The 26,515-nt window shown below is 41.7% G+C and overlaps 1 protein-coding gene and 1 pseudogene across 1 annotated transcript in view; both read right to left on the bottom strand.

Annotated features, from left to right (window-relative positions):
* LOC146709718 (inter-alpha-trypsin inhibitor heavy chain H3-like) overlaps positions 1 to 17,036 on the bottom strand; it is a 65,981-nt gene extending 48,945 nt beyond the window's left edge. The window contains exons 1-12 of the mRNA XM_085456801.1: positions 16,946 to 17,036; positions 15,622 to 15,782; positions 15,386 to 15,490; positions 14,972 to 15,134; positions 14,057 to 14,167; positions 13,238 to 13,366; positions 13,005 to 13,121; positions 12,728 to 12,896; positions 12,529 to 12,639; positions 12,193 to 12,374; positions 11,906 to 12,085; positions 11,693 to 11,814 (exon numbers count right to left, since the gene is read on the bottom strand). Of these exons, the coding sequence (XP_085312927.1) occupies positions 11,693 to 11,814; positions 11,906 to 12,085; positions 12,193 to 12,374; positions 12,529 to 12,639; positions 12,728 to 12,896; positions 13,005 to 13,121; positions 13,238 to 13,366; positions 14,057 to 14,167; positions 14,972 to 15,134; positions 15,386 to 15,490; positions 15,622 to 15,782; positions 16,946 to 17,017 (1,622 nt within the window). The 5' untranslated portion in view covers positions 17,018 to 17,036. The remainder of the gene's footprint in view (positions 1 to 11,692; positions 11,815 to 11,905; positions 12,086 to 12,192; positions 12,375 to 12,528; positions 12,640 to 12,727; positions 12,897 to 13,004; positions 13,122 to 13,237; positions 13,367 to 14,056; positions 14,168 to 14,971; positions 15,135 to 15,385; positions 15,491 to 15,621; positions 15,783 to 16,945) is intronic.
* LOC146709719 (uncharacterized) lies at positions 5,008 to 8,069 on the bottom strand (annotated as a pseudogene).
* Positions 17,037 to 26,515: the final 9,479 nt, after the last annotated feature.

Here is a 26,515-nt window from a genome sequence, read left to right as displayed (position 1 = left end):
TTTACTGCTGTCACTGCTGTATGGGACACATCTTTCAGAATCCTGAAAGATAATGCTCATTAAAAACATAGTATATTATTTGATCTATTTTACCTATCTGCTGCAAGATAAACTGGAGAACTGATATCAGAACAGTTGTGGCACCAATGGGTTCAGGGATTGTTTTGAACTCATTGGTGCTGCTTTGGCTTTCATTATAGATCGTTAACATGTGGTTGTTGTTGTTGTTGTTTTTTTACAAAATTAACACTCAGTTGGCTGAGGGTTTGTTTGTATCCAGTATCGATCTTAGGCTAGACCACCATGCTAACCAAGTCTACCACAGATATGAATGAGAGAGATAAATATAAAGCCATACTGGTTTGGACATTGCCTGGATTAACAAGGTCAATGTCAGGTGTTCAGGAATTAGGGCACCCTGGTGAAAAGTGTTCTACTGGAACAAGACGGTATCGTTCAGTGTGAGGGCAACTGACCAGAAAGATAGGATCATGGCAAAGCTGGAAACCTGAATCCTCCATAGTCGGTTACCAACACTACGTGAAGTACCCTTAGAACATCTACTAGATTGTGCAAGTGCAGTGCTATGGACAATACCTACCGCAACCATTACTAAGACTAACCACCTGACTTACACTACGGCAGCAGTGATCAGTGAGATGCTTGGCTATAAGTTGAACAGCCACAAGGAGAGGTACCCTCCATAGTGAAGGAGATTAGAAGTCAAGATCAAGGTAGCATGGACGGAGGTTAGCCAACTATCGGATCTGCCATAAGGTGCAATGAAGAAGGTGCCTAAGAAGTACAGCAAGCTGTCCATACCTGAGGCCTTGGAGACTGCCAAGCAAAGACTCACAGCCTTGGCCATCTGCTTGAAGACATACACCAGAGACATAGAAGGCAGGAGAATAAACCAGCTGTTCTCGACAGAACCAGCCAAAGGGTACTCTCAGTGGCAGTGCAACAATATGAGAACAGCAACACCAAGGCTGGTGTTACGGTGTTAAGTAAGAGTGGGCCAGCTAACAAGGCAAATGCAGTTACGGTTTTAAGATCTAGGCCTAAACTGTGTTTCTTCTGTCACAAGCCTGTGTGGTTGCTAATTGTGTCAAACTGGCACAAAAATAAGTTGTGGTACTCAAAAAGGTGACAAAGCAAGATAATCAAAAACCAAATCCAACTTGAAGCTCCCTTTTCAAATATCCCGGAAGAGCCCCCACTTGTTATGTTCCCCTGAGTGGTCTAGGCGGTGTGTCCGGATCAGAAAAAGGAGTCAAGGAGGCAAAAGGGTTAAATTAAAGAGTTTTATTAAAATAGCTCAACTAAAAAGAGACTGACAAGCCACTATCACCATTTAAGGAAACAAACAAAACTCAAGCATTGGTCAATAAAGTAAAAACATAAGTCAAAAAGAGAGAGCAGCTCACTAGCTGCAAACTGGAAAAACACAGCTCACTAGCTGCAAACTGGAAAAACACAGCTCACTAGCTGCAAACTAAACTGGAAAAACACAGCTCACTAGCTGCAAACTGGAAAAACACAGCTCACTAGCTGCAAACTGGAAAAACACAGCTCACTAGCTGCAAAAACACAGCTCACTAGCTGTAATCATTCACATGGCACTCTGGCCCAGAGCTCACCTGTACCTGGGCTTAAATCCCTTTAATTACTGATGTGAGTCAGCTGTGTAAAGGAGAAAAGGTGGCACCTCAGGCAGAAGCGATTGAAGGACACGCCCACACAGGCACCTTCAGGAGGAGGCCCTGCTAGGGCCGTAACACTGGAGACTGTGCAATACTGAAATACTGCAATATGGGAGAAGGATGCAACCTATAACAGCAATGCTCACTGTCTAGTTGGCTAGTGGATCTAAGAGCAACCACAGCAACCTCCCTGAACTGGGACCAGTAACAATCACAGTGGCAGATATCCAAGAAAGGGTCTCCAGTATGAAGAGTTGGACAGCACCAGGCCCCGACATGATTACAAGATTACAAGAAGGCCTGTGACTCGATGCCCCACAGCTGGATCCTGGAATGACTAGAACTATACAAGATCAACAGGACCCTAAGAGCTATAAATCATCAGGAACTCAATGGGGATGTGGTGTACAACACTAGAGGCCAACTTCAAGCCCATAGCACAAGTCACCATCAAGTAACATCAAGTGACTTTCCTCACAGTGTTACTGGAGGCCAAAGTAATGCCATCCAGGGTGGGAATCTGGTTAGATACCATATTTCTAAGATTTTCGGGGCAGAATACAATAACCTCAGTTTTATCTGAATTAAGAAGCAGAAAGTTAGTGTCACGGTCCCCGTGTCTCACTGGTTGGCCCACGCTGGCTACAGGTTTTGTTGTTGTTGTTCGTTTCTGTTTTCTTTGTCTCTCCTCCTCCTCTCTGCCTGGGTGGAGCTCGTTACGGGCTCTCGCTCTTGGCCCACGCACCTGTGTGATTGTGTCCACCTGCTGCTGATCTGGCTGATTTCCCCAGCTGCTATTTAAGGCAGTGGCACAGAGCAGCTCACCACTGGAATGTTGAACCTCCTGAGTTCGCGCTCTCGGCATTTTCAAAAGAATCCCCTGTGTGTATTTTGCTGTGGCACTAACGTTAACTTCTGTGTGTAGATATCCCTCTTCTGGACCAAATCACGGGACCTGCCCGGGTGTGGCAGCGTGTGTGGAGTTTTGGAGCGAGTGCGGCTGAAGAGGAGTGCGTGTGTGCGGAGGAGCTGTGGCGGTGACTGTGTGGAAGAGGAAGCGTGTGTGTGGATTTCCCCCCTCCTTCTCTCCCTGGAGCCCTGGACCCCCCCTCCCAACTCACTGTACATATATATAGCACTGAGGTGATCCCTGTTGTAAATAAATCTCCTTTTGTTCTCTGAGAAAGAACTGTCTGCGCGTGAGTCCGTTCAGTAGCCATGACAGTTAGAGGTCATCCAGGTTGTTATGTCTCTAAGACATTCCTGCAGTTTAACCCTTTAAGACCTACCATAGAACCAAGTCCGCCAGAGCTTATATTATATTTTTACATGCTGTGCAGCCATTTTTGGGAGCATTTCAAGTTGCTATACATCAATACAACCATTATAGCCCAGATTTTAATAATATATATTCATTAAGTGCATAGTAATTACATAAATTGCAAAAAAGTGTAATAAACTAGAAAAAAATTGAAAATCTTTTTTGCTTTTTTAACATATATTTGTAGTTAGAGAAATTTAAGAGGCTTATCCCTCAAAACTGTAAATACAAAAAAGTTGCACAAAATAGTTTCCCACCACAGGAAATTTATTTTGAGTGTCTTCATAGTTTTATTTTTGAAATACACCAATTTTTATACACTGCAGGAAAAACGAAAATAAATATTATACTGCAAATTTGCAAAAAAGCAGCATATGCATCAAAATAAACTATTTCCAGCAGTGCAATATGAGTCCTAAGCATCCCAGAAACGACACAGAAAGTCATAAAGTCAAAGATAACTTTTAAAAAGACCAGTATAGGCCCTGAGGCCCTGATGGAAAAAAAGACTACATTTCCGCGAAAATGACGTCACTTCCGGTTTCGGGCAGGTAATGGCGGAAATGCAAAAGTTCGCGCTGACGTCTATTCCAAAGTAGGAAGTGTTATGAACAGCTGATCGGATCGGCAAAGCGTGTTTCTGGAATATTATGTTTTTGTTCCTGCAAGCGCTTTTTATGCAGTTTTTACAAAGCTATATGTGGAAGGAAACCGTGACCTAGGACAAGCTGATGGCATAAGATGTAAGTACAACTCCTCCGGTTTCATATGCAAAACAAATTATTGCGCTAGCTTACGTGATTGCAGAGCTACCGGGATTTAAAAATAGTTACGTAAAACAGAGCGTGCCCGCTCCGACCGGCTCTAAAGGCTTAACTAATTGGTGTGTGTTATCTGGCTTCATGGATAGATAGAGTTGGGTGTCATCTGCATAGCAGTGAAAATGTATGCTGTGCCTTCTAATGATACTGCCTGTATAATGTGAACAGATTTGGTCCTAGCACTGAACCCTGTGGAACACCATAATTAACCTCAACGTGTGAAGAAGACTCTCCATTTACATTAACAAATTGGAGTCTATTAGATAGATATGACACAAACCACTGCAGCGCAGTACCTGTAATCGCTCTAATAGGATGTTATGGTTGACAGTATCCAACGCTGCACTGAGGTCTAGCAGGACAAGCACAGAGATGAGTCTACTGTCAGAGGCCATAAGAAGATCATTTGTAATCTTCACTAAAGCTATTTCTGTGCTGTGATGAGCTCTGAAACCTGACTGAAACTCTTCAAATAAGCCATTCTTCTTCAAATGATCTGTAAGCTGACAACTACTCTTTCAAGAATGTTTGATATGAAGGGAATGTTAGAGATTGGCCTATAATTAGCTAAGACAGCTGGGTCCAGAGATGGCTTTTTAAGTAATGGTTTAACTACTGCCAGCTTGAAGGCCTGTGGTACATAGCCGATTATTAGAGATAGGTTGATCATATTTAAGATTGAAGCATTAGTTAATGGCAGGACTTCTTTGAGGAGTCTTGTAGGAATGGGGTCTAAAAGACACGTTGAAGGTTTGGAGGAAGTAATTACTGGTAACTCAGAAAGATCAATTGGAGAAAAAGAGTCTAAATGAATATCAGTGGTATTCAAAGTAGCTATAGATAATGTTACATCTGTGAGATGATTATGGTTAATTTTTTTTTCTAATGGTTAAAATTTTATTTGTAATGAAGTTCATGAAGTCATTACTAGTTATCGCTAAAGGAATGATTGGCTCAACAGTGCTCTGACTTTTTGTCAGCCTGGCTACAGTGCTGAAGAGAAACCTAGGGTTGTTCTTATTTTCTTCAATCAGTGATGAATAGTAAGATGTTCTGGCTTTGCGGAGGGCTTTCTTATAAAGCAACAAACAATTTCTCCAGCAACAAACAATTTATCCAAATAATGATCTTCTAAATTTGTGAAACGCCATTTTGTCTCCAGCTTACGAGTTATCTACTTTAGGCTACGTGTTTGAGAATTATACCACGGCGTCAAATACTTCTCATTTGAGGCTCTATTTTTCACAGGAGCTACAGTACCCAGTGTCATACATAGTGAGGAGGCAAAATTATTAACAAGATAATCTACATCTGTTGGAGTAGTGTTCAGATAGCTGCTCTGCTCTGTGTTGGTACAGGGCATTGGAGATGATAACACCGGATGGATTATATTATTAAACTTAGTTATAGCACTTTCAGAAAGGCATCTACTGTGATGAAGTCTACTCCGCACTGCTGTGTAAACAATTATTGTAAATTTAAACGTAATCAGGAAATGATCAGACAAGAGAGGGTTTTCAGGAAACACTGTAAAATGTTCAGTTTCTATCCCATATGTTAACACAAGATCTAGAGTGTGGTTAAAGTGGTGGGTGGGTTCTTCTACATTTTGAGAGAAGCCAACTGAGTCTGATAACAGATTAAATGCTGTGTTGAGGCAGTCATTTTTAGCATCTACATGGATGTTAAAATCACCCACAATAATTATTTTATCTGAGCTGAGCACTAAATCAGATAAAAAGTCTGAGAAATAAGACAGAAACTCTGTGTAAAGCCCAGGTGGACGATAGATGATCACAAATAAGACTGGTTTTTGAGTTTTACAGCTAGGGTAGATAAGGCTATGCATCAAGCTTTCAAATTAATTAAAAGTCAGTCTGGGTCTTTGGTTGATTGATAGGCTGGTGTGAAAAATTGCTGCCACACCGCCCCCTCGGCCTGGTCTTCGAGGTTTCTGATAGTTAGAATGATTCGGGGGTGTTGATTCATTTAATCTAACACAATCATCCTGCTGTAACGAGGTTTCTGTCATGGTTGGCTGTGTGGCAGGCAAGCAGAAGTGGTGGACCCAAAATTGCAGGACTCTTGGAGATGGGAATAAACTGAAAACGTAGCTTTATTGCTGGAGGAATGATTCACGAAATAAAACTTACAAAAACAAAACTCTAAACCGAGGTGCTGGAGGACAGGACATTACAAACACACAGCAAGTTGAGGGTACGACGCGACACTGACACAGAGAAACACAGGGCTTAAATACACAGAGGGCAGTAATCAAGGGATGAGAGACAGGAGGGGAACACACCTGGGAGAAATCACAGCTGACGAGACAGGGGAAACGTAAACTGAGCACACTCACATACGACACAGACCTTCACAATAAAACAGGAAACTCAGACACATGGAACCAGACAAGACATTGAACTAAACAGATAGTTAGTATTTTGCTCCGCCTCTGGCAGGAGCAAAATAGAACCAGTAGGCCCGCAGGCCTCTGGCAGGAGCAGAACAGAACCAGCAGGCACGCGGGCCTCTGGCAGGGACGAAACAGGTTGCGCTGGCTTCTTTATGTCCAGGGATCCAGAGTTAACTGAATGCTGATATCTAACCTCTGGGGAGGCCCCGGAGAGAGTAAAAGTCTCAAATTTAGCCAGGTCTTGAGGAGCAACGAAAGTCTATGTGGGGGCATCCTCCTCCTGAAAACGAGTAGGTGGAACTGGCGACTGAGGTGCAGGCCGTGCTAAAGGCTGAGGCGCTGGAAATACAAGAGAGTGCACTGAGGTCGACTGAGCTGCGAGTGACTGGAGAACAGGAGGAGACTGAGCTGCAGAGGACTGAACTGGGGACCGCTGGGCAGCTAAGTGAGCTTCTGGCTGGACAGCTAAGCGAATTGAGGGCTGCTGGACTGCGAAGTGTGATGACTGCTGGGCAGCTGACTGCACTACCTCAGTGGAGTTTTTAAAAGACTCGGGAAATGCTGGCTCTTCAGCCTCTAGCGGTCCAGACTCTGCTGAGGGAGGACACGCAGACTCTGGGGAGGCCCTGGAGATTGTGTCAATATCTACAACATTACCACTTGAAGTCTTCAAATGAGTGTCAGTAGCCCAAGAAACGAAACATTCGGGCGCACACTGAACAGTCTCTTGAGGTGGCAGTTCAAAGAACCGTCCGCTGCTGCTGTTGCTGCGGAGGCCTCGAAGTGGAGTACTGCGAACGAGCAAAGGCCGCTAGCTCCCGAGCCTGAAGAACCTCCTGGGCTTCGTGCATCTCGTCAATTAAGCTCATGAATCCCTTGAGTTGGCAGAGATGTGGATTCCCCTCAAGGATTGTTCCGATAGCGTTTAATCCGATCGCCATCACCTTAGTATCCTTTGTGTGGGAAATCCGCTTCATTAGGGCCATGACGCGGGCGAGATCGCGTTCCCGGGATGAGTCCGCTGGGTCCATGTACTGGTCGCGTCGTTCTGTCATGGTTGGCTGTGTGGCAGGCAAGCAGAAGTGGTGGACCCAAAATTGCAGGACTCTTGGAGATGGGAATAAACTGAAAACGCAGCTTTATTGCTGGAGGAATGATTCACGAAATAAAACTTACAAAAACAAAACTCTAAACCGAGGTGCTGGAGGACAGGACATTACAAACACACAGCAAGTTGAGGGTATGACGCGACACTGACACAGAGAAACACAGGGCTTAAATACACAGATGGCAGTAATCAAGGGATGAGAGACAGGAGGGAAACACACCGGTGAGAAATCACAGCTGACGAGACAGGGGAAACGTAAAATGAGCACACTCACATACAACACAGACCTTCACAATGAAACAGGAATCTCAGACACATGGAACCAGACAAGACATTGAACTAAACAGACAGATTCTCAAACAGACGGGGTGACACCATAGACAGACAGATACAGACGCAGACCGAATATAACACGTAGAACTCAAACAATAATAATCATGATAATAAATTGGAAAATGATAATAATAAACTTAAAGCGCTGGGTTACCGACCCAGGACTATGACAGTTTCTGTAAGGCAGAGTAAATCGATTTGCTGATCACTTATTAACTCATGTACTAACAGAGACTTGGAAGAGAGAGACCTAATGTTTAATAATACACATTTCACTGTTTTAGTCTTTGGTTCAGATGTGGATCCTGTATTGTTCTTTATTTGTGATTTTTTTATGTTTAAGTTATTTTTTGCTGGTTTTTAGTTTGTTTTTGTCTGTTTGGGAGCTGACACAGTCTATACGGAGATGGGGGTTTTGGGGGAATAACAGGAGGAGAGAAGCTGCAGAGAGAAGTGTAAGACTGCAACTCTGCCTCTGGGTAGTCACATTTTGGGGGGTTTAATAAATTTGGTCAAATTTCTAGAAATGAGAGCTGCTCCATCCAAAGTGGGATGGATGCCACTATCTATGAAGCCTACATCATTTTTTCGACACCACTCCGACAGACAGCAATTTAAGGAGAACATGTGGCTAAATATGTCACTCCTAGGTCTGATTGGGAAGGGGACCAGAGAAAACTACAGAGACATTGTTTTGGCAAAGTTATACACGGATTCAATGATTTTAGTGACCTTCGATTGATGTAACCGGGTGTCATAACTGCCGACATGAATTATAATTTTACTGAATTTACATTTACCCTTAGCCAGCAGTTTTAAATTTCCCTCAGTGTCGCCTGCTTTGGCCCCTGGAAGACAACTGACTATGATTGCTAGTGTCAGCTTCACATGTCTCAGAACAGAATCGCCAATTACCACAGTTTGATCCCCGGCAGGTGTGTCGCGGAGTGCGGAAAAACGGTTAGACACATGAACAGGTTGGTGATGTACCTGGGGCTTTTGTTTCCTCCTCACCGTCACCTAGCCGTCCCATTCCCCTGTTGCTCGGGGCCTGCCGGGGGACAGCTAGCGGGGCCTGCGCTACCTTCAGCTGCACCGGCTACAGGGGCCTGGCTACCTATGGGTGTATCAAGAGTGCGAAGCCAAGTCTCCAATTCAGTAATCCTAGCCTCCAGAGCTGCAAATAGGCTACATTTATTACAGGTATCATTACTGATAAAGGAGGGTGAGGAGTAACTAAACATCTGACACAATGAGCAGGAAAGTGCAGGAGGGACAGGTGAAGAGGCCATGCTGCTAGCGAGTCAGCTATAAGCTAAGCTAAGCTAGCGAAACAGCAAAGACACAGTGAGTGAATACTTTGGCAATAAATTAGGGAGGTTATAAATTAGGTAATCTAAAAGTTTTAATTAAATTGCTATCCAGATAAGCTACTCAAACACACCACGGTGTGTTGGAACAGCAACAGGAAGTGATACTCTACCGCAGAGAGAGTGAACACCAAGTGACAGCGCCATTGCTACATCAGGAAGATGGCCCCAACTGACCGCATGCTCAGTGAATACATCAGGCAGCAGAAACCCAAGAAAGAGGAAGAAGAGCACGAACCATCATGGAAGGATAGGATCCTGCACAGTATGTACCACTGGCAGATAGAGGAGGTGGCTGACAACCAGAAATCCTATCAGTGGCTGGACAAAGCTGGACTGAAAGACAGCACAGAGGCACTAATCATGGCAGCACAGGAACAAGCTCTGACCACAGGATCCATAGAGGCTGGGGTCTATCACACCAGGAAAGACCCCAGGTACAGGCTGTGTAAAGATGCCCCTGAGACAATCTAGCACATAACAGCAGGGTGCAAGATACTAGCAGGCAGGGCATACATGTAACGCCATAACCAAGTGGCCGGCATAGTATACAGAAATATCTGTGCAGAATATGGCCTAGAGGTCCCGAGGTCAAAATGGGAGACGCCCCCAAGTGTTGGAGAATGACCGAGCTAAGATCCTGTGGGACTTCCAGATACAGACGGACAAAATGGTGGTGGCTAACCAAACGGACATAGTGGTGGTAGACATAGTAGTGGTTCTTCAAACAGAAGAAGATGGCGGTAGTGATAGATGTAGCAGTTCCGATTGACAGCAACATCAGGACGAATAAACATGAGACGCTTGAAAAATACCAAGGTCTCAGAGAGGAGCTCAAGAAGATGTGGAGGGTGAAGGTAACAGTATTCCCAGTGGTAATCGGAGCACTAGGTGCGGTGACTCCCAAGCAAGGCGAGTGGCTCCATCAGATCCCAGGAACAACATCGGAGGTCTCTGTCCAGAAGAGTGTAGTCCTAGGAGCAGATAAGATACTTCGCAGGACCCTCAAGCTCCCTCTGGTAGAGGACCCGAGCTTGAAGGATAGACTGCCCGCAGGTGATATGTATATATGTACACTCAACAAAAATATAAACGCAACACCTTTGTTACTGCTCCCATTCCCCATGGGATGGACGTAGAGACCTAAAATTCATTCCAGATACACAATATAACCATCCCTCCCAAACAGTGGTCACAAATCAGTCCAAATGTGTGGTAGTGGGCACATCTGCTATATTGAGATAATCCATCCCACCTCACAGGTGTGCCACATCAGGATGCTGATCTGACATCATGAGTAGTGCACAGGTGTACCTCAGACTGCCCACAACAAAAGGCCACCCTGGAATGTGCAGTTTTTTGCACTATTGGGGGTCTGGGGACCCAGAACCGGTCAGTATCTGGTGTGACCACCATTTGCCTCATGCAGTGCAACACATCGTCGCATGGAGTCTATCAGATTGTCAATTGTGGCCTGTGGAATGTTGGTCCACTCCACTTCAATGGCTGTGCGAGGTTGTTGGATATTCATGGGAACTGGTACACGCTGTCGTATACGCCGGTCAAGCACATCCCGAACATGCTCAATGGGTGACATGTCCGGTGAGTATGTTGGCCATGCAAGAACTGGGACATTCTCAGCTGCCATCTGCCCTGAACAATGTGAACCATGATTCATCCATGAAGCGCACACCTCTCCAACGTGCCAGACGCCATCGAATGTGAGCATTTGCCCACACAAGTCTGTTATGGCGACGAGCTGGAGTCAGGTCAAGACCCCGATGAGGACGACGGGCATGCAGTTGAGCGTCCCTGAGACGGTTTCTGACAGTTTGTGCAGAAATTGTTTGGTTGTGCAAACCAATTGTTCCAGCAGCTGTCTGGGTGGCTGGTCTCAGACGATCCTGGAGGTGAACCTGCTGGATGTGGAGGTCCTGGGCTGGTGTGGTTACACGAGGTCTGCGGTTGTGAGGCCGGTTGGATGTGCTGCCATATTCTCGGAAACGCCTGTGGAGACGGCTTATGGTTGAGAAATGAACATTCAATGCACGGGCGACAGATCTGGTTGACATTCCTGCTGTCAGCATGCCAATTGCACGCTCCCTCATTGCTTGTGGCATCTGTGGCATTTTGCTGTGAGACAAAACTGCACATTCCAGGGTGGCCTTTTGTTGTGGGCAGTCTGAGGTACACCTGTGCACTACTCATGATGTCAGATCAGCATCCTGATGTGGCACACCTGTGAGGTGGGATGGATTATCTCAATATAGCAGATGTGCCCACTACCACACATTTGGACTGATTTGTGACCACTGTTTGGGAGGGATGGTTATATTGTGTATCTGGAATGAATTTTAGGTCTCTACGTCCATCCCATGGGGAATGGGAGCAGTAACAAAGGTGTTGCGTTTATATTTTTGTTGAGTGTATATATGTATATTTTTTTAACATTTAAAGATGTTATTTCAAGCTCAGTGAAATTCTTCACTTTTTTTAAAATGTGTTCAATTTGCTGTGCCTTCAACAATTAATAAATTAAATTTATGCTGCCATATTTTCGAAAGTTAAAGTTTTGAAATGATCACATGAGGAAAGGTAACATATACAGTATTATACTCACTCTTTGTCTAGAAGCTGTTTAACTGTGAGGTATGCCCAAACCCTCTGGATATGGTCATCAGACACTGATCCAGTCGATTCCACACTTTCATTTGGATTAGAGAATGTTATTCTTCTATTACTCTGTAACAATTTAAATGCAATGTAATGTCAGTTGACATAGAAAATGGATTAAGAAGAGTACTCCTGATGACTCCTGTGGATTTATCCTTACCGAAATGGCCATAACTTGAGGGGTGAAGGTTTCAATGTTATTATCTGTGATCTGTCCGGCCACCACAATCTCAGAACCATTATAATACTGACTGAAGTTAGTCTGGGTTAGATTGGTCCCACCAACATAGATCATTGTCACATCTGTCAGTAGAGGTGTGGCCACCTCTTCATAGAAACCCTGTTGACATACAGTGTGGAAGTGATACAAATCATGCTTTTTTTTTCTTCTTTCTATTCTCGGAGGTTTCAACTCACATAAAAGAAGAGTATCTATAATTTAAATACCTTCAGCTGTAAATCAGCATCAGAGTCTTCATATATCCGCCGTGCCACACCGTTATTTTGCAGCGACATTTTCTCAAGGAAATTAAAATTAACATCAAAACCAAAACCAAGACAGTACAGTGGGAATTTGCCTGCAATAGCCTGTCTTACATTTGACTGGATTTTCTCCAGATTTGTCACCCCTGAAAAGACACAAGACATACCCAGTTCAGCTCAGAAACAATGTAGTCTCATAATTCATAATAAATCAGGACAGTTATTCACAATAAGGTCACAAACACCTCAATTTCATGAAATATTTGTGTACATTTGTTTACAGATGTGCTTTATTATAACCTGAGGTTGGGTCTCCATCTGTGAGAAGTATAAGGATAGATGCTGAACCTTCTCTGTTATGTGCATTCAGCATACGTGCTCCTTGCACCACTGCTTTATTTATGTCTGTGGCTGAAATGCAACAACAACAAAGTCTCAGTACACCATTCATTGGCCAAATGTTTATATTTCAAAATATGTATTCAGTACAAAATCTCACATCCTCTGTGTTGAATATTGCGTGCAAAGTTTTTGGCACTTTCCAGGTTTTTGCTGTTGGCCTGAACGAGTTCTCGCTTCCAGTAAGAAATTATGCCATCAAAAGTGATCAGACCAAAGTGATCATCTTCTGCCAGATCATTCAGAATGTGGATTAATGCGGTCCTAGTCTGGTTAAGAAAACATTATTTACACACATATTTGTTAGTTAAAATTTAAAAAAAAGAAAAAAAGTATAAATAAAATAATATCAGAAACTGACCCTTCAAATACTTTACCTGCTCAATTTTTCTGCCCCCCATTGAGCCACTTTGATCAATAACAAAGACGACATTTTTTGGTATCCGAGGAAGATCAGATGGAGCAAAATGATGAACAAAGTATCCGTCAGATTTCTAAGGTGGAGTTGTTTAAAAAAAAACAAAAAACAACTTGATTGGTTTATAGGATTATTCAAGAGGCTTTTGGGTCAAAGTCATACAGTTTTTGTTGCTAAAAGACCAGGGTTTACCTTGATGTGTCCCAGTCCATTATCCCTGTTAACGTCATAAACAATAACCAAATCTCCATTCATACCCTGATCTCCACAGCTGTCACACATTTTCTGTTGGTCGACTGTTGGATAGAAATACACCCACGCCTGGAAACAGAGTGAATCACAGTGTTTAGAAACTTGGAAGAGAGAGATGTCAGTGATTTTATTTTCTGTTTTCCGTTTTGGGCTGATATTTTGTTTGGTCAAATTTTTAAATGAAACATTGTCAGAATTAGTAATTTATCACAAATTAACACATTACTTTACATACAAAGAGTGTTGGAGAAGCCCAACCTTTAGAAGAAAATGAAATGAGATGTGTTCAAGGACCAAAACCTTAAACCAGAGGTCACTAACAGGCGGACCATGGTCCAGATGAAAACACACTGGCCAATTGAATGTGAGTTAATACCACTCCGCCAATCAACTCTGTGTATAATAGGTGGTAAACACTGGACTGTGGGGTACCAACACATCTTGGGCAATTACAAGCTGCCTGAAGCAGTTTGTAAGAACTGACCTTTCCAATTTCTGGATACAAATGGTTCCTAAGACAACTTTTTCAGGTTTAAGGAACGTAGTCTTATGTATATTGACCATGTTTGGCTCCACACACAAAGCAAGGTAGTTTTGTCCAAAGTGAACATAATCAAGCTAATCATCAATGAGCACCTCCACATGTGTATGAGAATTTTCAGCAATCATATGTTCAGTTCTATGTTGTGTGACCAAAATTATTTCAAACTGTCTGTTGTAAGAAAACTCAAGTTTTTTAGAACTAAAAAAATTCTGTACCTGTTTATCTGCATGTGTTTTAGTAATGGCATTAGCGAGGTCTTTGGTGCTCAGGCCTCCTTTCACATTGATGAAACTGATGCCGGCTTCCTCGTGAATGTACACATCCACCTGGTATTAAGTAAAATAAAACAAATCAAAAGATCTCAAATTCAAATTCAAATTCAAATTCAAATTTTATTTGTCACGTACACAGTCATACACAGTACGATATGTAGTGAAATGCTTGGACAACTGCTCGTGACCTAAAGAAAACAAAAAAGGAAAAGGCTATGAATAAGATAGGAAATAAATATGAAAAATTAAAAAGGGTAAATTTAACTAGGAAGGAATAGAATATAAATTAAGGTTAAAAATGAAATAACTGTACAACACAAATTAGAATGAAGGGTAAATTTAACTGGGAAGAATAAGATAAAGATAAATATATAAATTAAAGTTGAAAATAAAATAACTGTACAACAAAATACACAATATAGAACTATATAAGAATGTATAAAGAAATCTAAATATAAATAAATATATACACAATAACAGCAGCTGTACAAGTATTAACCGGAAATGAAGAATATAGTGACCAGTGTTGTGCAAAACCAAAGTCCAGAAAGTCCAGTGTGTGTGTAAGAACCATATGTGTGGGTCAGTACTGTGTGGTGGTGTGATTGAGAGACCGTATCGCCTGCGGGAAGAAGCTCCTCCTCAGTCTCTCTGTGTTGGTCTTCAGGGAGCGGAATCGCTTTCCTGACCTCAACAGAGAGAACAGTCTGTTGTTGGGATGGCTGAGGTCCTTCACGATCTTCCTGGCCTTGGTCCAGCACCGCCTGCTGTGTGCTGTTTTTGTTTTGTTCATGTGTGCTGTTTTTTCAGCATTGTTTTCCAAAATAATTAATGAACAGATAGCAATAAGACAGTCACCTTGAAGTCTCTGACAGGCTGCATGGGTCGAGCATGAATTTGCAGCTCGTACTTGCCATGTGTGCGTTTCATCAGTTCCTCATATGTGAGTTCAAAAGTGACCTTTTTGTGAGCAGCCACATTTACAGAGGTCTTAAATTCCTCCAGAGTCCTTCCTACAGAACTAAAGCAGAAACAATAACCATTTCACTTATTTGTAATTATGGCTGTAGTTTGAACCTGAGCAGGGAATAAGGTTAACTCTAATTATATTTTCCTATTTGCATTCGCATTAACATCACTTTAGAGAAATGAAGAAAGAAGAGAAAACACAAGAACAGACCAAACTAGTTTTGAATGACAGAAATATTTTCTTTTTCTTTATCCAAAAGAACACTCAGTGTATTTGTACAATACTTATCATTTAGTTAATACCTGACAAGTCCAGCACTTTCACCACGAGACACAGCTTCAGTGTACTGCTGCTGAGCTTGCTCCTTAGCTTTCACAACACCATCATAAACCTGGCCATCGATAAACCTGAAGAGGACCAAGAAAAGCCCTTGTGTAAATGCACACACTACTGAGTATCCTGTCATTTGTTTTTTATTGTAGAATTCTTTATTTGCAAAAGTCTCTGGATGGTTACACATTATTTTAAATTCACACACATTTGAAATTTACTGATGAAGGCATTCTTGGGAATCTGAACATGAAATTCAATTTCCTTTGACTCGTTCATACGATTGGCCACACGGCTTGTGATGACAGTGGTGGCATAACGACTGGTCACTGTGGAGTTGATGTGGAAGCTGTAGACATCCCAGTCATCCTGAGCAAAAAAAAAAACCAAACAAAAAAAACCTGACAGGCTTAACAATTCTCATTGACTGACCAGTGTTTGAGCACCCGCTCCTTCAAACATCTCTGCATGTCATTGGCTGATTTCACTGGTTCATTGCCAGGTGTTTTGAGTTTTTTGGACTTTGAGGTTTTCTTTTTTGAATTATCTGTTTAATCCCTGGTATGTTTAATGTTTACATTCACTTTTTACATTCTTTTTGTTTGTGTCTCCTATATGATATACTTAACTGACATTTTTTATTGTAACAACCAATGATTTATACAGGAAAATAATGACTATTAACAAGGTTGCCCAAACTTTTGCATCCCACTGTATGTATGTATGTATGCATATACATATATGTGTATATATATATATATTTATGCATTTATTTATTTATTTTCAGCTTCCTTTTTCACTTTATGCTTTAGTTTTGTATTTTTGCAATAGCCTAAAACAGCTCACGTTTAGTTCCCCCCTGGCCTAGGCAACTCCCTGGAATTGCCATGACCCCCCTGTCTTGGCCCGTGGCTGGGCAAAGATGAAAACTGTTTTTGGACCCCATTGTTTTCCTTTTGTTCCATTCATCTTGTTAGTCTCTGTATGTCTGCATTTTTTCTCACACTCCTCGCACTCAGGGCATGACAGTTTTTCACATGAGAAGGGGGGTTGATCTCCTAGACTCTGACCGTGTAAACAGAACAACTAACATTACATGTTTTTTAAAAAAATGGACGAGAATAATTAACTTAATGGAACAGATCCAATTTTGCCTTAATCTAACACTAAACAAAACAATTATAACCCCAATCTGTATGTTAGTTTCATTTCTAATTTGAAGTGTGACTGCTAGTATTAATATGTAAACTCTTCACAACATTTCTAATACAAGACCACACACATGCATTCACATGTGACGCATATGAAAAGCATTAAATAACACAGACGACAGAGAATCAAGGGAATCTTCAAGAGCTCAGTGTTCAGTTAACAAAAAGATGTTAAGAAACACAGAGACAAAATGAGAGTCATCTCAGATATCTTTGAGAGATCTGTTAAACTGAAACATCAGTGGCATTGGTAAGATGAAGACAGAAAGATTCTGTTCTCTTGAAGTGATGCTGTATCCCTTTTATGTATTATAACCTTACCTTGTTTGGCAGTGTAGAGGCCAAAGCCAGCAGCAGCCCAAAGAGAGCGATTTGCACCACAGTTCTCTCCATGATGCCTCCCACAAGAGTGCAAACACCACAGCTGGAACTGTCTTATGTACAGTGGCCCCTAGAGACAAAGCACGTACAAACTCCAAAACACTTGCAAACTCCAAAACACTTGCAAAATCCAAAACACTTGCAAACTCCAAAACACTTGCAAACTCCAAAACACTTGCAAAATCCAAAACACATGCAAACCCCAAAACACATGCAAATTACAAAACACAACGGAAGTGCTCCAGGACGCTAGGGGCAGTGTTGAGCTCGATTTGCAAAATAAACGGCAAGTTTGTTGCAAACACATGGGCTGTATGGGACAGTCTAGTCTCCGTTGCGCTTCCCAGGTTGCCTAGCAACCATGATACTACCCGCTGGAAACGTGTCATACAACTTTGTTTGACAGAAATGAAGAACATATTTTGTTCATTTGTTTGTTTGTTTCTACAAGAGCTTTGTGTGATTTGATAAGTATCTGAGGCTGAGACCACAGGACTGTAAAACATGATTTTTGAGCTTCATTTCTGTACTGAACAGTCATTTAAGATTAGTTAGTAAATAACAATTAGCTAATGTTGTTCATGAGACTAAAGTCATATCACTTTGGTAATGTAAATATAATATGGCCAATATTATAGTTATTATATTAATCATTATTAGCTATTACAGCAGTGAACATGAACTCTGTGTCAAATACTGAGCCTCAGTACAGATTCAAGTTGCAGTTATTTATATGTCTTATCACCTTAAATCTTCACTCAAAGACAAGTATCTTTGACAGTGCATATATAGGTGTATCATATATATGAGACAAATGTTGTTCCTTCAGTGTGTTGGCATTACTAAATTTGGCTCATTGCTTACATATATTTATAAAAAGAAAATGTACGAGCTGTGATAACTGTTTCTGATAAAATGAAGAGTAGACTGATATATTGAATATTCCTTCATTGGGTGAGAAAATCAGACCATGTCATAACTGCTTTAAGTCATACAGAATAGATATCAGAGCCTTAAACAGGCTGACTTCTGCTAAATGGGTCAAACTGGGCAGAAAGTATACAAACACATAACATCCTTATAGAATATGATGTAACACTATAGATCAGCTTACCTCAGAATATATAAAGCATATAAACAATTACAGCAATATGATGCAACAAACACAGAAGTGCTACTAATCCAAAATACTCAAAGCTTCATAGAACTGAAACAAACATTTATTTTTAGCTCCATTCTGCTGCTGATACATACTTTAGGTTTCTGAATATTAAACTTGTTTCTGCCTTTCATAGTGTGTAACTTGAAGGCCCTGAGTACTTTCTCCCACACTGAAAACACTGGAATGATAAAATTATTTGAACATTACCTAATAAGACTGATTCAGGACAGACAATTAGTTATGTTAAACTTTCCTAGCAGTCCTTCAAAAACAGGGAACAGTCTGTCTATTCTCTCCATCTGTCAGCTGCTGCTGGCTCTTCCTCCTCCTCTTCCACACACACTGCTGAGTTTGTCCTGGTGGATCATCAGGGGTGCAAAGCCTCACAGATGATGGTAAATGGTAAATGGCCTGCATTTGTATAGCGCTTTTCTAGTCCATAGGACCCCAAAGCGCTTTACACTACATTCAGTCATTCACCCATTCACACACACATTCACACACTGGCGATAGCAAGCTACATTGTAGCCACAGCCACCCTGGGGCGCACTGACAGAGGCGAGGCTGCCGGACACTGGCGCCACCAGGCCCTCTGACCACCACCAGTTGGTCAAACATGGGGTTAGTATCTTGCCCAAGGACATTTGGCATGCAGCCAGGAGGCAGCCTGGGATCGAACCACCGCCCTTCTGATTAGTGGCTGACCTGCTCTGCCACCTGAGCTACAGCCACCCGTGGTTGCAGTAGCTGGGTCCCTCAGTCTGTCCTCACTCTGGACACGTGCAGTTGTCACACATGGAAATCAAATGTGTGATAAGCTGCAGGATTCAAACACAAGTGTAACTTATAAATGAATGTTCATACTTTTATTACACAATCAGAGAGAAAGAAAAAGAGAGAGAGTGCAGGACAGACAGACAGGTGACAGTCTCAGGTGTACACACTAGAGATGGTACGATACCACTTTTTTATGTCCGATACCGATACCGATATCATAAATTTGGATATCTGCCGATACCGATATGAATCCGATATAGTGTTTTTTAATCAACAAAACTGTTTTTTAAATATCTTGCTGCATTTTGTATAAGTTCATACTCAAGTTTAAAACAACAACTACACTAAAGCTATTCTGTTATACCTGTATCCAAAAAAAATATTTCATAGTTCAGCAATACTGATCAATCTAATAAACTTAAACCTACACCATCCTCCCTATTCTGGTATTTTAAAGAGTACTTAGCATATATATTAAGCAACCTAACTAATAGGGTTCCAACTCCCAGCAACAACAAAAATAAATAAATAAAAAATAGGGAACCACCCCTCACGCTCCACCTCATGATGCTTAATCGACGTAATCAACCTTAATTTGATGCAGTGTGGGAAAAAAAATGCACAGAAATCAATTATTTTTCAAGAAATATTAAATAGATTCAACATCTTTCTTCAACAAAATTGCAGACTGCACAGATGGTACCTTCACAAAGGAAAAAGTACTATAGCTTACTAGGGTATATATATATATATATTAGACTTAATAGTTACTATATACAGTAATGGACTTCTATTCATTTTGCATCAAATTAAAACTTTGGCTGTCAGATAATTATTTATTAAAAGCTAGACATTTTAAATGAGAATAAGAAAGAAAAGTATGTCTTTGTGCCCCCTTTTCCCAGTTAATGCCCTATCGGCCCCCCTGGCTAAACTTTGCTAGATCCGCCCCTGCACAGTTACCAGCCGTCAGCTACGTAGAAAAAGATCCTCGAGTAGAAAGTAATATTAAATAAATTCTAACAACAGCTGATCAAGCTTAAACGTGCTGCTGTTGTTCAGCCGCTGGTTTCCTCTTTCTGGTGCAAAGTGGGCCAAAAGCAAACAAGAGAGACGTACTCCCGACAGAAAAGCCGATCAGCTGATCGTTAAGCAGTTTCATGATTGAAGTAGCAGCAAGAAGAGGCAGTCGTTTGTTAAGCTTAACGCAGGAATGCTTTACAAACATTCAGAGATGGACTTACACACTTGCTTTACTTCTCTCGGGGATAACTTTGTCAGAGATGAAATGCCGGGTTGCTAGCGAAGCTCCAAATGCTATCCAGACCACCGACAGGTCCCGCATGCCACAGCCGCTCTATCACGTGATGCATACTGCTCCGACGTGCTAACGTTCTGAGGTGAGTTACGGCGTGTTGCAAGTTTTGTGAGGTGCTTTCGTGATATTTAATGGATCGGATTACATTTTTTATTTTTCTCCGATATCCGATCCAGTAATTTAGGTCAGTATCGGATTGATACCGATACGTAATATCGGATCGGTCCATCTCTAGTACACACTGCTACAAAACAGCACAAAAGAAGGAGGATTGTGTTATTACGAAACAAGAAGAGTTCCCAGATGGTACAGTGGACACATGTGTGACTCCTGTGATTAAAGCATCTTTCTTTCAGCTTAACGAGTGAACCGTCAGCTCATTCAAACACACGTTAAAGTCCGTTTGGCTCGACACCACCGAACAGAGGCAGCAATATAACATAGCTAACATTAACAGTGCAGTGGATCCTGCTTATGCTGTGATATTCAGGACTGCAAACCGAGCAACATCATATGGAGCGCCAGGACTGCCATAATGAATTAATTAAATACACCATTAAATAATTATTTAAATGTGGCAATAATTAATTAAAATTGGAATTAATTAGTTAAATAAATAGTTATGACACATGTAATTAATTAATTATTGACACATTTAATTAATTATTGATACATTTAATTAATTAATTATTGACACAATTAATAATAAATAATTAATAAACTCAGGGGGCGGGGTTAACGCTGCCCATGCAGCTTCTCTAACATTTGATTGGTTGCCGTGCAAAGTAAGTCAAAACAGGTCGATCCTAGATAATCGATTGCTTGTGTAGACTTGGGGCAGCCAGGTATCCCAGAATGCAGATCAAATCACAGGCAGCAACGGTGGTGGTGTAGTTTTAAAATACCCCGTTTTTCTGTCACCAACTACACTTTTAACAGTGTTTTAGCCGCGAATGTCGCGCCGTATGTCTGGTCAGGTTGTCAACATAGAACATGTTTGCAAAAGTGCTCAGATGTTTTCAGAGATTTCACTAGCTCTGCTAACAATTAGCATGCAGAGTGCACCCAGGGGGTTACGTTAACCGGTTTGTTTACATATTCCACTCTCCGTGTTCCACATGTTGCATTCGCAGATTCTCATTTTCACCGAACGATCGTCTCTTTCCGCCTGGTCTTGTGTCTCTGTGCTTCTGTAACATAAAGAACGAGCTGACATTTTTCTCACGAAACCAGCGATCAGCTCAACAGACCCTCATCTGCATCCTCCTCCTCATCTGTCAGCTGTTTAACACCTGCTGCTAATTCAAGAAACACGCCTACGTTACCTGGTGATAGTCACAGTTTAACTGGGCAGCCGGTGCTCGATATAAAGCAATGTCAGCGCATTTTTCTGCACAAGATCAGTAAATATAGTGTTTTCCCCGAGCGCAGAGCTGCTGGAGCTTGTTTCCTTACAGAGCACTTTATAGGCGAACCAGCTTCATCAGCGGCTGATGTCCAATCACCGGCACACAGCTTTGAAACCTCACCTTAGTTTTAGCTCTCAGTGGTTAATCGCTGGACTTCATTCACTCAGGTTCTGTCTGTCGGGTCACATTTACTTCGCTGTTTTATTTACAACTGAGCAAATCAGTTTGGCTGAGGTTAAAGTTACGTTTCATAACTGCATAGTTTCACAGACGTTTAATGGTTCACTGGCACATGTGTTAGACTGAACTATTCGCTTTTCTTTATCTGGTGTGTTTTGGATTTAACAGTTACGGTTGCCCCTAGAGACAATGCACGTACAAACTCCAAAACACTTGCAAACTCCAAAACACATGCAAACCCCAAAACACTTGCAAACCCCAAAACACATGCAAACTCCAAAACACAACGGAAGTGCTCCAGGACGCTAGGGGCAGTGTTGAGCTTTTGTTACCTAATAACTACACAAGCCAGGAAGTACCAATGACCGGATTTGGGCTGTATCCCAATTCAGGGTCTGCAGCCTTAAAGCCCGCATTTTAAGGCCGATTACGTCACAGCGACACGACGGAGGCTCTCCCAATTCAAAGGCTGCTCGAAATGCGGCCCTCAAATGCGTCCTTAATTTCCCTGAATTTTAAGGATGGGTCGGTGTAGCCTTCATGGCCCAACATATCCGAGATTTCATAGCGCGGCGGTGGTGTGGATAATTTTGCCGAAAAAACGGCGGAAGCGGAGCCGCCGAAGAGTAAACTTTCAGAAGTAAGTACTGAATATTATGTCACATATTTATGCGCAAATGTTTTTATATTGAAGAACATTAAAACATTACTGTTGGTCACATGTCAGGAAAGTTATGTGACATTAGCGATGTTTGTACTAACTTGGTTTTAAAGCCTTTACTTAAAAATATACGCCGTTCAATAGTTGACTTTAATCTTACAGAGAATGTGATGAATTTATGGATAATTAAAGTCAGTCATATATCCACAAACACAACAAGCTGAAAGTCAGTGATTCTATGGAGCGCCAGGACTGCCATAATGAATTAATTAAATACACCATTAAATAATTAATTAAATGTGGCAATAATTAATTAAAATTGGAATTAATTAAATAAATGTAATTAATTAATTATTGACACATTTAATTAATTATTGATATATTTAATTAATTATTTAATGATATATTTATTTATTTCATTTTGGCATCTCTCATCATGAAATAATTTTATCTGTCAGCCTCACCCATCAAACTCAGGGGGCGGGGTTAACGCTGATCGAGTCAAAACCATTGCTTTGGCCTGGTGGCCATTGTTTCTAGCACACAACAACCGGCATGTGGAAGCTAACAGAACTGAACTTTGAAAAACCCTGTTTGTGTGTCACCAAATACTGTTTTAATATTTTTTAGCCGAGAATGTAGTGGTTTAATCTTCATGTGTCTGGTCGGTTTGTCAAGATACAGCCTCTTTACAAAAGTGCTTCGATGATTTCGGAGATGTCTGCCCAGTCTCACGGCAAAGCGTGGGATAGACCCGCTCGCCTCGCAAACAATCCCACCGACAAAGCGCAGGCCCCGGTACACAGCTGTAGTAACCCCCGCTGACTTCTTGTACTGAGGTTATATTTATCGGTGTTTTATTTCCTCATGTTCTTATGTGTCCTACGTGTTTCAGTCGCCAATTCTGAATTATAACTAACATTAAAAACATGTTTAAGGAGGAGAGAGAGCAAATAAATCTGTTTAACATCTGATCTTTGGGTTTTTGTTCAGTAATCAGCGTGACCTGTGTATAAACGCATAAAAGAGATAACGTTGGTGTTTCTGTCATGTAGTAACTGCTGGCTTTAACTGTACAAAGGTTGTTCGACACTATGAAACACATACAGACTTCATGATGTTCGGCTAATATTTTTATAGTGAATATTAATCATGAGGGTAAACGGCCCTGTACACCACGGAGCGAGGTCAGCATATCCACGATATCCTCAGCTCCATGAGTTAACACAGAGTTTCCCAGCTGACTATCTAACTGCCAACTATTCCAGAGACGTGAAAATATACAGCATAAAGAAAAGTGTAAGAGACCCAGCAGCAGATTAGAATAACAGTTATACATTTAATAAATCACCAAATGAATCCAAGAACCGAGCAAACCTGTTCCGACAATTTGAGTTTGTATTCCCTCTGCACAGCTGCAGACTCGCTGCTGTTTAAATGTTTGAAAAGGAAGATTAGATATAAACAAACGTCAAACATAGACTCAGTCTGCCTTCACATTTGATATGAGGCCAGCACGTATAGTGGCTGTGTCCTGTTTTAAGATCATATACAGTGGGGCAAAAAAGTATTTAGTCAGCCACCGATTGTGCAAGTTCCCCCACTTAAAATGATGACAGAGGTCAGTAATTTGCACCAGAGGTACACGTCAACTGTGAGAGACAGAATGTGAAAAAAAAATCCATGAATCCACATGGTAGGATTTGTAAAGAATTTATTCGTAAATCAGGGTGGAAAATAAGTATTTGGTCAATAACAAAAATACAACTCAATACTTTGTAACATAACCTTTGTTGGCAATAACAGAGGTCAAAGGTTTACTATTGGTCTTTACCAGGTTTGCACACACAGTAGCTGGTATTTTGGCCCATTCCTCCATGCAGATCTTCTCGAGAGCAGTGATGTTTTGGGGCTGTCGCCGAGCAACACGGACTTTCAACTCCCGCCACAGATTTTCTATGGGGTTGAGGTCTGGAGACTGGCTAGGCCACTCCAGGACTTTCAAATGCTTCTTACGGAGCCACTCCTTTGTTACCCGGGCGGTGTGTTTTGGATCATTGTCATGTTGGAAGACCCAGCCTCGTTTCATCTTCAAAGTTCTCACTGATGGAAGGAGGTTTTGGCTCAAAATCTCACGATACATGGCCCCATTCATTCTGTCCTTAACACGGATCAGTCGTCCTGTCCCCTTGGCAGAAAAACAGCCCCATAGCATGATGTTTCCACCCCCATGCTTCACAGTAGGTATGGTGTTCTTGGGATGCAACTCAGTATTCTTCTTCCTCCAAACACGACGAGTTGAGTTTATACCAAAAAGTTCTACTTTGGTTTCATCTGACCACATGACATTCTCCCAATCCTCTGCTGTATCATCCATGTGCTCTCTGGCAAACTTCAGACGGGCCTGGACATGCACTGGCTTCAGCAGCGGAACACGTCTGGCACTGCGGGATTTGATTCCCTGCCGTTGTAGTGTGTTACTGATGGTGACCTTTGTTACTTTGGTCCCAGCTCTCTGCAGGTCATTCACCAGGTCCCCCCGTGTGGTTCTGGGATCTTTGCTCACCGTTCTCATGATCATTTTGACCCCACGGGATGAGATCTTGCGTGGAGCCCCAGATCGAGGGAGATTATCAGTGGTCTTGTATGTCTTCCATTTTCTGATGATTGCTCCCACAGTTGATTTTTTCACACCAAGCTGCTTGCCTATTGTAGATTCACTCTTCCCAGTCTGGTGCAGGTCTACAATACTTTTCCTGGTGTCCTTCGAAAGCTCTTTGGTCTTGGCCATGGCGGAGTTTGGAGTCTGACTGTTTGAGGCTGTGGACAGGTGTCTTTTATACAGATGATGAGTTCAAACAGGTGCCATTCATACAGGTAACGAGTGGGGGACAGAAAAGCTTCTTACAGAAGACATTACAGGTCTGTGAGAGCCAGAGATTTTCCTTGTTTGAGGTGACCAAATACTTATTTTCCACCCTGATTTACGAATGAATTCTTTACAAATCCTACCATGTGAATTCATGGATTTTTTTTTCACATTCTGTCTCTCACAGTTGAAGTGTACCTCTGGTGCAAATTACTGACCTCTGTCATTATTTTAAGTGGGGGAACTTGCACAATCGGTGGCTGACTAAATACTTTTTTGCCCCACTGTATGTAAAATTGTTGTCTGACCTCCGTCGATCCAGCCGCTCAGAGTCCGTGGTTACCATGGTTACTGCATAAGCAGCTATAATGTTAACAGCTGGCACTGAGGAAACCTACCGGCAGCATGGGTGTTTATGTTTGTCATTGCAAAAGAACTGTCTGAATGGTTAACTGAAGTTAGCTTGGATAAATTATAGTTAAGGAGTATCACAGATAATGCCTACGTGAGCTGTGCGACTGTTCACCACACTGAAATCAGCAGGCTATTACTGAAATACACGTGCTATATCATAAACTATGATATAAATAGGGAGGTCCTATTAACATGTTTAGTTTTAAAGGACACCTTCCTGCCTTTAGTCTCCTTCATGAGCAGTATTAGTTTTCTTCTAACATCCAGAAGTCTGAACGATGTGTTTCATAGTTTGTAACAAGCCTTTGACAGGTAAACATAACATGACCGAAAAAGCAAAAAAAAAAAGAGAGAGAGAGAGAGTGTTGACATAAGAAGAGAAAATGCTCTCAATTATGGAGACAGGCAAATGGTTCATTTATGTTTGATGTGTGTTTATTCCTCCCTAAATATCGTCTGTGAAGTTTGCCATGCACGTCAGATTTTCCTGCGCATTTTTTATACCTCTGCCAACAGAGAGAGAAAAAAAATCACATTCTAACAGACAGCTGGTGCTTAGAATACAGTTGAATAACTATTAAAAAACAGTTGATATAATATTTCTGTCCAGGTTGCAGACTTTATGATGAACATGCTGTTGCAAACCCTGCTCCTCTCGGTGGAAATGCGCCTTCTCTTTCCTCTTTGTATAAAAACATTTTAAAAGTCAGTTTAATCTCA

The sequence above is a fragment of the Copadichromis virginalis genome, linkage group LG5 (assembly GCF_057382275.1).
Source record: "Copadichromis virginalis isolate Kocher_CV1m ecotype Utaka linkage group LG5, C_Virginalis_male_GT1.1, whole genome shotgun sequence".
Taxonomy (NCBI): Eukaryota; Metazoa; Chordata; class Actinopteri; order Cichliformes; family Cichlidae; genus Copadichromis; species Copadichromis virginalis.
This window is presented reverse-complemented; position numbering and strand designations above follow the sequence as displayed.